The sequence below is a fragment of the Nicotiana tabacum genome, chromosome 9 (genome assembly GCF_000715075.1).
Source record: "Nicotiana tabacum cultivar K326 chromosome 9, ASM71507v2, whole genome shotgun sequence".
In the NCBI taxonomy this organism is placed as follows: domain Eukaryota; kingdom Viridiplantae; phylum Streptophyta; class Magnoliopsida; order Solanales; family Solanaceae; genus Nicotiana; species Nicotiana tabacum.
In genome coordinates, this window is record NC_134088.1 from 3,526,834 (window position 1) to 3,540,640 (window position 13,807).

General features: G+C 36.2%; 1 protein-coding gene across 1 annotated transcript; it reads left to right on the forward strand.

Annotated features, from left to right (window-relative positions):
• Window positions 1-4,036: 4,036 nt before the first annotated feature.
• LOC142164334 (uncharacterized) lies at window positions 4,037-6,623 on the forward strand. The gene is made up of 5 exons (XM_075222323.1): window positions 4,037-4,049; window positions 4,147-4,277; window positions 4,482-5,168; window positions 5,229-5,558; window positions 6,030-6,623. The coding sequence occupies exons 1-5, from the start codon at window positions 4,037-4,039 to the stop codon at window positions 6,621-6,623; spliced, it is 1,755 nt and encodes a 584-aa protein (XP_075078424.1).
• The last annotated feature ends 7,184 nt before the right edge of the window (window positions 6,624-13,807 follow it).

Below are 13,807 nucleotides of genomic sequence, written 5' to 3' on the forward strand. Positions count from 1 at the left end.
GGAGGAAACAAATGAAGATTACCCTCTGGAAGGTGAGCCAGTAGAGGAGATTCCAACTCAGGAACCTCAAAAACAACTTGAATCAATAGCAACCAGCAGGCCAAAAAGAACAATAACGAAACCTGTTCGTCTCATAGAGACGGTTGCTTGTGCAACCTCAATTGTAGCTGATGATGTTCCTACCACTTATAAAGACGATGTCCAAAGTTCAGAAGAAGATAAGTGGAGGATTTCCATGAATGATGAAATACAGTCCCTTCATCAGAATCATACATGGAGATTGGCCAATCTCCCGAAGGGAAAGAAAGCAATTGGGTGCAAATGGGTATTTGCAAAGAAAGAAGGATTTCCTAACCAAGTAAATGTTCGCTACAAAGCAAGATTGGTGGCCAAAGGATATGCTCAAAAGGAGGGAATTGATTACAATGAAGTGTTTTCTCCAGTTGTAAAACATTCCTCCATTAGAATTATGTTGGCTTTGGTAGCACAATTGGATTTGGAACTAGTTCAGATGGATGTAAAAACTGTGTTTTTACATGGAAACTTGGAGGAGGAAATCTACATGACTCAGCCAGAAGGATTCAAAGTTGCTGGAAAAGAAAATATGGTGTGCAAACTTGAAAAATCGTTGTACGGATTGAAACAATCTTCTAGACAATGGTACAAGCGATTTGACGAGTTTATGTTGCGGCAAAGGTACAAGAGAAGCAAATACGATCATTGTGTGTATTTGCACAAGCTTAAAGATGGTTCCTTTGTATATCTTCTCCTATATGTTGATGATATGTTGATAGCTTCCAAGAATTTGGAAGAAATTGATAAGTTGAAGATTCAACTGAAGAAGGAGTTCGAGATGAAGGATCTGGGTGAGGCAAAGAAAATTCTTGGCATGGAGATAATTAGAGATAGACGTTCAAAGAAACTCTGTTTATCTCAGAAAGAATATTTGAAGAGAGTACTACAACGTTTTGGCATAGATGACAAGACTAAGCCAGTTAGTACTCCACTTGCTCCCCATTTTAAGCTAAGTACTACTATGTCGCCAATGGATGAAGCTGAACGAGAGTATATGTCAAAGGTACCATACGCAAATGTTGTTGGTAGCTTGATGTATGCAATGGTTTGCACAAGGCCTGACATTTCACAAGCTGTTGGAGTTATTAGCAGATATATGCACAATCCAGGGAAGGAGCATTGGCAAGCTGTAAAGTGGATTCTACGGTATATTCATAATACTGTAGATGTCGGGTTAGTTTTTGAGCAGGAAGACAATCAGTTTGTAGTTGGATATTGTGACTCAGATTTTGCGGGTGATATGGACAAACGAAGATCAACTACTGGTTATGTGTTTACTTTTGCAAAGGTACCAGTTAGTTGGAAGTCTACTTTACAGTCAACAGTTGCTTTGTCTACAACAGAGGCAGAGTACATGGCTATTACAGATGCTGTGAAAGAGGCAATTTGGCTTCAAAGATTGCTAAAGGAGCTTGGTGTTGAACAAAAAGGTATCACAATTTTTTGTGATAGTCAAAGTGCTATTCAATTAGCGAAGAACCAAGTTTATCATGCAAGGACGAAGCACATTGATGTTCGGTATCATTTCGTACGAGAAATCATAGAAGAAGGTGGAGTCACGGTGAAGAAAATTCATACTACAGAGAATCCTGCTGATATGCTGACAAAGGTGGTGACTGCGGTCAAGTTTCAACATTGTTTGGATTTGATCAACATTGTTGAACACTGAAGATTGAAGATGAAGACACAACCAAAATTTGTTATAGAGAGAAAATTGAAGACGTGGAATTTTTGCCAAGGTGGAGATTTGTTGAAATGTCAAAATTTCAGATTCCCACATCGGTGGGTTAGCAATAGTTGGGGGGATTTTCCCCCTATAAAAGAAGGCTTAATGTTTAGGATTTAAACACACCTCTCATTTGCCTTCTCATCTGTTTAAGGCATTTGTATCTTCTCTCTTTAGTATTATTTCACTTGTATTTTTGGAGTGAAATAAAATATTGGTTGTGTCCGAGGAGTACGCAAAATTAGCCGAACCTCATAAATTCTGGTGTTCCCTTTATTGTTGTTTTATTGTCTTATTTATTATTTGGTGGCTGTCATAATTTTTTGGTATAGTAGTTGTGACTTATTCACACTATATACATTTGGCTTCCGCAACAGTTCTCAAAGCTGATTTTCAGCAGTAACACAATTGTTTTGAGGGTAGCCTCAAACTGGTTTATGACAGTGTTTCATAGGTTTTTGGTGCTAGGAAAATTACATATTCTCTAATCAAATAGCCACTTTATCCTACTCACAATTTTAGCTCTCAAATTCATGCCTAAAATTACACAAAAGAAGCTTGCATTAATTACAGACCAAAGACCTCATCAATATCTGTATATCAACGCTATTTAAACATAAATCAAGAAGACCCTTTTGGATTTAACAATCTAAATTCAAAATAACAAGGAAAACGTATAATAATTGTGCACAAATGGTAAATTAGATCTAAGCATTATATGAGCCAATATCAATCAATTAGCGCAGCAGAAGAGGACATTTTACAATATCACAATTGAATAGGTATATTAAGCATTCAAATATATTCAATCCATAACCAATCAACACAATCAAAATCTGAGTAAACAATCACAAACTCACTATGAGTAATCCAAAATTTAATCCATAGACTCGAGTAAAGGAGAATAGGTGAGAATTTACACACCTAAAAGAGGTAAAACAACACTAAATGATACGGAGTAAAACAGAGAAGCTTACGAAAGTTGTACATTGTGCTGCCTTGCTGAGACATAACGGTTAATTAGTTAGGATTAAGGAGTTTTAGAGATGTTTATTTAAGTCTCTTACCTTTTAAATTAGAAGTCCTTTAAATTACATATTGACCCCTTAATTTTCCTTGTCTTATACCAATCAAGTCCTGTCTATAATTGTACTGAGATAGCAGATTTAGTATAATTATCCAGCTGTAACCCTTAGGTTATTTTCATAGTTTTATGCTCTATATAGGTTGTAATTATCCTCTTTATGGTTATGAATAAAAAGCCTATTTACTTTTTGCCTAGTTTATCTTTGCATTTCTCTTTTCTTTTCCTTTTTTCTTTTCTTTTTTCGACTTCATCACTGTTCCATTGCCCTGCGTATCAGTGGTATCAGAGCAATTCTTGGCTCTGTGGACAACCATGGCTGATAACAATAGTAATGTCATGGAGGTGCTCAAGAAAATATCACTTGATATGTCAAGCTTCACAACTAGACAAGATCTGCTAGAGGCAAATCAAGAACAAAGTAACAAGAATCAGGAGGAAGCTTTGAATGAGCTCAAGGAAGTGCTCAATGAAGCTATTCATGGAGGAAAGAGGCCAGAACGTGACAAATATGTATCTCAAAGTGGAGGTGAGCTATATTCTCCGAACGATAAACCCTTTGATGTTGGGGACTTAGCTTCCCCTAGCTCCAATGGAGTTAATATATCTGCCATACCTACAAACCTTTCTGCTACTAGCTCAGTTCTTCCAAGCTCTCAAACCCAATCGACTACCAACTTAACAACCTTAGCTCCTTAAATTCCCATAAACCCTAGCCCTTCTCTACACACTCAGAATCCCAGAACCTCTCAGCTACAGTCTTCTCTTTTCCCATCTATGAGGTTACAGTCCTTCCAAAACCTCTTTCCTAAAACAATCGTTCCTTTAGCACCTCACTTTCCTAATTCCCAAGGAAGGTATTATCCAACCCCACAACCTCAAAGCTCACCAGTAATGCCACCACCCCTATATCACCAGACATATAACCAGCCCAGTCAGTTTCCCTCTGCATACTATAATCCAAACACACATATGCCACCACTCTTATACCACCAGACCCCATATGTATCAACTCCCTATCCCTACCAGAATGTTCACACCACCAACTCATTCCACAACTCAAATACTCATAATGTGACATTGCCCAATATCATTTTTACCAAGTACCACAAAGTTGAGTTTCCTAAGTTCAATGGTGAAGATCTTAGGACATGGTTGTACAAGGTAGAATAATTTTTTTCTGATGAAAATCTTACTATCCAACAGAAAATGAAGTTAGTTCCTATGCATTTTGAATGAGATGCTCCATGATGGCATTTAGGCTATATGAGGAGTAAAGGACAAATGCCACTTCCTACATGGGATGAATTTTTGTGGCCTTTGTGTAATAGTTTTGGAGCTGAATACTCTGATCCTATGACTGAGGTTATGAACATCAAGCACATTGGGAGTGTAAAGAATTAACAAAAGGCTTTCAATAGTGTCATGACTAGAATGAATCTTTCAGTTGAACATGTTGTCAGTATATTCCTGAATAACCTCAAGCCTGAAATCAGTAATGCTGTGAGAATTGGCAACCCTACCAGTTTACCATAAGCATACTCCCTGGCTAGACTGCATGAAACTAACTTTATTGCACAAAGCAAAGCAATCAAGGCAGCATCTGTAGTGCATCAACGCTTTGCTGTAAAGACACCTCGAGGACAAGGCTCTGCTGGGTGGGTAAAGGCTACTACCCCTACCTACAGACCACCTGTTACTGCTAATTTAGATGGATTCAGGAAGAGAAGACTTACACCAGCTGAAATGGAAGAGAAAAGGGCCCAAGGTCTATGCTTCTTCTGTGATGACAAGTTCACACCAGGGCATAAATGTAAGGCCAAAAGACACATATACTCCATAAAGATAAATGTTGAAGTACTGAGAGATAGTGAGGAAATGGGGGTGGAAGTGGACGATACAAAGGAGCCTCAAGAAGCAGAAAACTCTGTTGAGAACTGTGAGATATCTCTGCAAGCCTTGAATGGCACTAAAGGCTACAGAACTCTCAAGATACAAGGCTTATCTGAACAAAATCCTATTAATGTCCTCATTGATTGTGGCTCCACCCACAGCTTCATCAATGAGAAGGCTGCCAAGAGGATAGGTTGCATAATCAGCCAAATACATCCTCGAGATATATCTGTAGCTGACGGCAGAATTATTCAATATGTTAAGGGTAGTAAGAACTTCAAGTGGCTCATGCAAGGGGTTCTTTTCCAAAATAATTTCCTAGTACTCCCTATAGGCAGTTGTGATGTTGTGTTGGGAATTCAATGGCTATGCAAGTTAGGTGACATTAAGGTCAACTTTGAGAAACTTTTCATGCACTTTCTCTATCAATAGAAATCTGTCACCTTGCAGGGCATTTATCCTTCATTTAAAACTGTTGATGCCAAGGCCTTACACAACATCTCTGTTGATACTGCCCAGATTTTCATGATCGAGGTTTGTTCTGCCACCATGTCTCCAGTTACAAACTCTCAGGAACAAGAAGACATTCCTGTTCCCATCCAAATATTACTCATTGAGTACAACATCCTTTCCCAAGAACCCAAACACTTGTCTCCTTCAAGAGGAGTGCTTGACCATCATATAGCCTTAATTGAAGGCAGTGCCCCGGTTAATTCTAGACCCTATAGGTACTTTCCAATACAAAAGAATGTGATAGACGACATGGTGAAAGAGATGATGGTACAAGGGATCATCTAGTATAGCTCTAGCTCCTATGCCTCACCTGTGGTCTTAGTTGGGAAAAAAGATGGTTCATGGAGATTGTGTGTGGATTATAGAGCTTTAAACAAGGTTGCTATTAAGGATAAATTTCCCATACCTATCATTTAGGAATTATTGGATGAACTTGGAGGATCAGAAATCTATTCAAAGATAAACCTCGGAGCAGGTTATCACCAAATTAGAATGGTCCCCTCTGATGTGCACAAAACAACCTTTAAAACACACTCAGGGCACTATGAATACTTGGTCATGCCCTTTGGGTTGACAAATGCCCCTTCTATTTTTTAAGGGCTCATGAACCATATTTTTCAAGCATATTTGAGAAAGTTTATCTTAGTGTTCTTTGATGATATTCTAGTGTTCAGCAAGACATTAGATGAACATGAATAACACCTTAGACTTACCTTTGAATTGTTGGTGCAACACCAGCTTTTTGCTAAAGGAAGTAAGTGTGTATTTGCAGCAACTAGGATTGAATACTTGGGACATTATATTTCTACTGAAGGAGTGACAACTGACCCCAAGAAGATTGAGACAATCCAAGGATGGCCTGAACTTGCTAACATCAAACAGTTAAGGGGTTTTTTGGGCCTAGTTGGGTACTATAGAAGGTTCATTAGGGTTTATGGAGTTATTAGCAAGCCACTTACTAACTTTCTCAAGAAGGACAGTTTCAAATGGTCTCTGCAAGCTACTTCATCCTTTGAAAAACTTAAAAAGGCTCTCACTTCTGCACCAGTGCTAGTATTACCTAATTTCTCTACACCTTTTGTAGTAGAAGCTGATGCTTGCAGTAATGGCATTGGTGCAGTTTTGATGCAAGGAGGCCAACCAATTGCTTACTTGAGTAACAGTCTCTCACCTCAGCACCAAACACTGTCAGTGTATCATAAAGAACTCTTGGCATTGGTTATGGCTATCAACAAATGGGCTCAATACTTGACTGGCAGGCCTTTTGTAGTGAAGACTGACCAAAAAGCTTTAAAGTTCCTTCTTGAACAGAAATTGCATACAAGATCATAATTGAAATGGATAGCAAATGTGATAGAATATGATTTCATAATTGAGTACAAGAAGGTAAGGAAAACAAGGTGGCTGATGCCTTATCTAGATTGTCTGCAGCTAAACTAGCCGCCCTTACCTTATCTTCTATTCAAACTGACTTGCTTAGTCTGATCACTCAGAGTTGGAACTTAGACCCAGACTTGGCTGCCTTAATTCAGACCTTAAAAGGGGGTACAGAGGTACATGACTACACTTTCATTCATGATCAACTCAGAAGACATGGCAAGTTGGTGATTGGTACAGGCCCTAGCTTGAAGAAGAATATTATGCAGCTATGGCATGACTCTCCTATGAGAGGACACTCTAGGATGGAACAAACATACAGAAGGATAGCATCACTGTTCTATTGGAAGGGTTTGAGAGAAGATGTTCATACTTATGTCAATGGCTGTGACATTTGCAAAAGGCATAAGTATGACTGTTCCCCATACCTAGGACTTCTACAACCCTTGAAGTTGCCAGTCACAGCCTGGAGTAGCATCAACATGGACTTCATAGAGGGACTACCCAAATCTAAGGGAAAGACTGTGATTTTGGTAGTAGTTGATAGACTCACAAAGTATGCTCACTTCCCGAGTCTCTCTCACCCTTATTCAGCACCAAATGTGGCCAAACTCTTCATGGAACAGATTCACAAACTTCATGGCATGCCTGAAGACATAGTAAGTGACAAAGACCCCATATTCACCAGTAAAATTTGGCAGAAATTGTTTTCTATGAATGGGGTGACACTTAACACATCCACGACATACCACCCCTAAATATATGGCCAATGGAGGTCATCAATAGATGCCTTGAAACATATCTCAAATGTTTTTGTTCTGATTCACAATCTGACTGGTGCTCATATATCCCTTTTGCTGAATGGTGGTATAACACCATCTTTTACTCTTCCATCCAAACAACACCACATGAGGCTTTGTATGGTCAACCTCCCCCTCAATCCCCCGCGCCGCCGCCATTTACCCTATGTATCAGGTGACTTAGCTGTTGAAGAAGTGGATAGAAGCCTCTTAACCAGAGAATTCAAACTGCAGCTCCTCAAACATCATCTTCAACGAGCACAACAAAGAATGACTGCCCAGGCTAATAAGCATCGTTTAGATAAGCAATTCAAAATATGAGACTGGGTTTACCTCAAAATTCAACCATACAGACAAGTGACACTATCAGGTTCTCACTTCTCAAAGCTCTCAGCTAAATACTATGGACCATACCAAATCCTACATAAAGTTGGTTCTGTGGCATACAAACTGTCCCTCTCACCTCAGCTACATCTCCATCCTACCTTCCATGTTTCCTAGCTCAAATTGTGCCACAATTTACCTACCAATATATCTCATCCCTCTGTCCTTGACATATCCAGGCCCTACTGTCCAAACCCTCAGAAAATCCTTGATCGCCATATGATCCAAAAAGGGAACAAGGCAGTTACGCAAGTTCTGGTACAATGGGATCAACTACCTCCTGAGCAGGCCACCTAGGAAGACTACCACTCACTCTTGGTTCGATTTCCTTCCTTCCTTCTTTGAGGACAAGGAAGATTTTGACAAGGGGGATCTGATACAGAGTGAAACAGAGAAGCTTGCGGAAGTTGTACATTGTGCTGCCTTGCTGAGACATAACGGTTAATTAGTTAGGATTAAGGAGTTTTAGAGATGTTTATTTAAGTCCCTTACCTTTTAAATTAGAAGTCCTCTAAATTACACTTGACCCATTAATTTTCCTTGTCTTATACCAATCAAGTCCTGCCCATAATTGTACTGAGATGGCAAATTTAGTAGAATTATCCAGCTGTAACCCGTAGGTCATTTTCATGATTTTATGCTCTATATAGGTTGTAATTATCCTCTTTATGGTTATGAATGAAAAGCGTCTTTACTTTTTGCTTTAGTTTATCTTTGCATTTCTCTTTTTTTTCCTTTTTTTCTTTTCTTTTTTCGACTTCATCACTGTTCCACTGCCCTGCATATCACTAAACAACCAAGCAAGGTCTGGTAATAGAAGACGAAATTCAAGCTCCCAGCAGAGAACAACAACAACAAAGTTTCTTCAGCAAAACCAAAAAAAATCGACACCAAATGCGAGCAAAATTCAAACCAATCCTTCTAATTCTCTTTTGTTTATGTTTTTATTTCCAATTTCTGAAGCTTTTTTGATGATTTTGAGAGCATTTTATTATTGGGGCAGCTAGGGTTTTTTGCTAAGGGGAAGATTGATCGCTGAATGGGGAGGGGTTTTGGGTGTTGAAGGAATTGGGAAGTGAAAATGACGTAGTATTAGGGTGATACTACGTCGTTTAGTAGCCTCAGAGGTTAAGGGTTTTCGACCGGGTCTGAGCGAAATTTTGGATACATTAGGCCTCGAAATTCACTTGGAGTAAAACCAAACAGCATTTCCTTTTTTCCTTTCCTTTAATTTTCAACTTTAACCAATTTTAATTAACATACCTAAACCAAACCAACTTGCAAAATTAAACCTTCTTACTATTTTAATCTAAAATTGACTAATTTATTTAACTAACAAAAACATGTAAAATTACCGATGTATTTTTGGTATTTTAGTGCTTTACAAATGCAATTAAAATCTAAAAGAAAATGTAAAGATAAATTTTTTTTTTGTATTTTTCTTAAAATTCTACTAAAAACAAATCAAGTAAATGTAGCAAAATTCCTAGAATTCTAAAAATAATTAAAAGCTATTTTTTTTGAAGTTTTCTACGAGTAATTTTATGTATTGGGCAAAAATTACGTGCTCAGAACCACATTTCAATAATACTTGATAAGAAAGTGATGATATACGTAGATCAAGTAACTACCCGAGTGCATTACATCATATGTGTGAGTTACGAGTAATTTTATTTTGTGTCTCACACATCTGACACTAGTTGTGTGAGGCCTCTTTTTATCTCACATATTTGTGGATCCATATCTTACACATCTGGGTCTACAAAATTCTAGAACCCACACAGTTGTGAGACAAAAAAAAAATCTCACACAACTAGTGTCAGTTGTATGAGACACAAAATAAAAAATTTCATGAGTTACGCGGCAAGTAACGTGTCAAATGAGCTAATTAATAAATGAGACGTGTAATTACACGGCAAGTAACGTGGAATCTTTAGCCTTCTCTCTCAACTATTTTCTTGACTATAAATTCGGGCTTATATCACCTTTGGTTCACTAATTTGTTATTTTTGGTGTAAAATTGTTCTTAAAATTATTTGTCGATTCAAATTATAGGTTGTTGTTTATGTGTTTCTATTTGGAAGGAAGGTGTTTTCGCAGCTGTTGTTGCTGCCCTTTTTTTTGTTTTGTTTTTTTTCTTTCAATTGGGCTTTGGGACTGGATTTGGGTCGATAAAACTAGGTTGAGCTATGGAGGGTTCGGGCAATGGAGTGTTGTGGTGAAAGGTGGTAGTTTCTGATAATTTACGGTGTCTTAGTTGGAGCTTTCGTGGCTGATTTTCATGGCTTCTATGGTGGTTTCATGGTGAATTGTAGGTGAGGTAGTTTAGTTACAAAGACGATAGACTAAGTTGTTGTTTACCTTTTAGGCTGAAAATTTTATTAGCAAACGCGAATATGCCACACCAGCAATCAGGGGCGGATTTAGGGGGCGCAAGAATGTTCACCCGAACACCCTTCGCCGAAAACTTACACTCTATATATAAGGCAAAATCTGTTTTTTATTTCTATATATTAAGTTTTGAACACCCTTAATACAATCCAAAAATGTAGTTTAGTGGTCAAGGGGGTTCAAAATCTACATAAGGTCTTGAGTTCAATTCTCACTAGCTACAAAAAAGTTTTTTGAACCCCCTTCGTGGAGATCCTGCCTCCGCCACTGCCAGCAATATGTGTTTACTTGATCTGCTTAATAGATACTTGGAGTATTTAAATGATAAAGGATCGTTATGGACAACTTAAATGACCATTTATGTATTTCGCCAAAAAAAATATAAGAGTTTAATAAATTTGATATATGAATATAGAAGAGATGATACACATTAGAATCAAGCATTATTTAAAGTAAATAAAAATAGTTACACTTTATAATTCTATTAAATATTATACAAGCGAAGTTTGGTTTGGATTTTTCTTATTCAATATCAAACCAGACCAAACCTAGTTGGCTTTTTTAGTCGGTTTGATTTGATATTTATATTTGGTGTGATTTCCGATTCGATTTAAACACCTCGTAGTAATGCCTGCTAAGGCATTTCGAATACCAAACTTGGCTTAGCATTCCACAAGTATTGTCTAGCTACGACAAGCTTAACAAAAGAAATTCCTTCCTTGTTAATAGCATTTCTAGCTAGCATATGGGCTACTTCATTTTCTGCAGAATTATTACACAAATAATCGGTCAGATTCTAATATTTATTTTTTTAGTCGGTATATATAGATTATACATAGTTATGCATATATTATATATAAATTATATACATATGTATTATATATTTGTCGATTATTTTTACTTTTAAAGAAATTAGGTGAATGAATATCTAGGTTAATTCTTCATTTCCTTCTCTACAATTGAGCTGGCATATTGATGCTTAATGGTGAGCTACTGCCCCATGTCGGCCACCCTAAATCACAATACAATAAGACCTATGTAGAAATTCTTTTTAAATTTAATTATAAAAAGAAGTAGTCCACTTGGTGCATAACTCTGTCAAAGTGGGAGATCTATTTTAATTTATGACTTATTATAGATATTATTTTAGTTATATGATTATTTTCATATAAGATCGATAAATTATAGCACAAAAAAATTGTAAATGAAATATATGAGTAGAATTATCATTTTATTCAAATTATAATTGATCATAAGATATCATTTCTCCCCGAAGCTACCGTCAGAGTGACTTTCTAGATAAGGGGATTCAGAAAAGAAAAAAAGTTAAAACAAATTAGAAGAGATTGAGGCCAAAGGGAATTGAAGTAATGACCTCACAAATGGTTTGAACCTCCTTGACAACTAAGTCATGCTTTTGGACTATGTTAATGAGATTCAAAATATAATATATAGAGAGGTAAAAACAGATTTTGCCTTATATGTATAGTGTAATTTTCCGGCAAAGACGATCCACCCATGATGCCTCGCATAAAAAATTATAGGTTCAATTGAACCCGCCGCAAAATACTGCATTCGCCTCTACTTATATGATGTGAATTCAGACCAGTAGAAGTTTTAATACAAATACCGAACATCACGTGAGAAACCGAAAAAAATATAATAATATCTTGTCTTGTGTAGTAAGTAAAAGAGGGAAAGAAACTTGTCTCTCTTGATCTACTTTACTAATGAGAAACCAAAAGAAGCACCTATAATTCTTTTCCCTCATCCATGAAAGAAACTTCTCTTTTTAGTTTTTTCAACAATCAATCATTTCCCTTTCCTTTTAAGTTTCTTCTTTTATTTTCTTTTTCATTCTGAAAAAAGTTATATGCAAGAATATGGATTGATTACTGCATTTCCAAACACTCAATCCCCATATAAATGGGCAAGAAAGAAATAGATACCGGAGTCAGAATTTGAAGTTTAAAGATATTGAATTATCATTTAACTCATAGCTCGTTTTAGTAAATGTATTCATAATTAAATATTTATATATATTTAATAAAAAATTTAATATAAATATAGAATTGAAGCAAAACTAGATTTGTCCATTCTAAGGGTATTTTTGGTCCTTTCCCTGCAACAAAAAAAAAACGTTATTAGTCACAGCTGTTTTTGGCGTGTCATACTTTCCAAAAGTGTGTCTTACATATTAGTAGTTCAACCTTGGCGTGTCATACTTTCCTAAAAACTTTAAATATTAACTCAATAAATTTAAATCTTGAATCAAAACTATGTATGCAATCCTTAGTGTAACTTGAGATAAAAGAAAAATAAAGAGTAATTAGTATATATGCGCGTAAAATCCAATATAGTTATCACCAACCATCACTTGTCAATGTTCTTATTTAAATTGTTTCATCTCAATCTTGAGCTAAAGAGTAATAATCCATTCAATATCAAGTACTGATCATATATTATATCATTTGACTTCTGCACTAAATATAACCTAGAGCACTACGTTCAATAATTGAAGCAACATATTATTTTCACACCTAAGTCCTAACTCTAGAACTTTCCTATCTCTCTTTTTGTGATATCCTTTTCATCATTCCATTCAACAATATATAATAATAACAACCACAACAAATACAATATAATTTCACAAGTATGGTCTGAGAAGGATAATGCGTATGCCAAACTTACTCCTACCTAATGAGGATAGAGAGATTTTTTTCTACAGATCCTCGGCTACAGAAAAGATGAAAACAAGTAATAGTAGTAAGCAGTAATCAATAACACAATAATAGATTAACTGAAGCGACAGAAACAAGAATAGCATTGGCGGACATAGATATAGAGAGAGAGAGAGTTATGGGTGCTCAAGCACCCATTGTCTTTATCCGAATTTAGTATATTTACATAGGCAATTAGCAAAAAATTTAGATAAGTAGTGAGTGAATACCCATGCATAGGTAAATTCTTTTACCATCTTCTTTCGAAACTCTTTCCGACGAGCACCGATGATCTTAAAATCTTGTATCTGCCACTGAAGAAAAGGAATGGAAATGATAAACAGAAACACCACGTGGTAAAAGAAAGCTAAGCATAAGAAACTACATGAACAATATTAATACTACTGGGTATGGAAGAAAAACGCTTCACTACTTACTAATCTTCTACTCTGATCCTCGACCGTTAAACAATATACATGCATTTAATTAAATTCATTCTAAAAAATATTACTATTACTAATCAATTTTCCTCGTGCTACATTTTCTTCTACATATAAATTATATATTTTCTACTTTGTATTATTTTATATACATATTAGAGATACCTCCACTACCATATATAGTGGAATTGTGGGTCGGCATAATCATAGTATACACTATCAAATCAGCACTCCTATAAGCTTTTTGTATTGCATGCCTTAGCATTTTTGTCCACATAAATTTTGGTCCCATTTTTTAAAAATTTCAACATAGTATTTTCATCACTATTCCTGTCATAATACATTAATTAAGCAAAATTCTTCCACTTGCTATAGTTTACCTAATTAGTATCTACAACTATAAA

What these genes read in the sequence shown, in the direction of transcription:
- LOC142164334 (XM_075222323.1), top strand. An exon ending in ACATCAAGCACATTGGGAGT is followed by an intron (nt 4,278 to 4,481) that starts GTAAAGAATTAA and finishes AAAGCAATCAAG; the next exon opens with GCAGCATCTGTAGTGCATCA. An exon ending in GCAAGTTAGGTGACATTAAG is followed by an intron (nt 5,169 to 5,228) that starts GTCAACTTTGAG and finishes GTCACCTTGCAG; the next exon opens with GGCATTTATCCTTCATTTAA.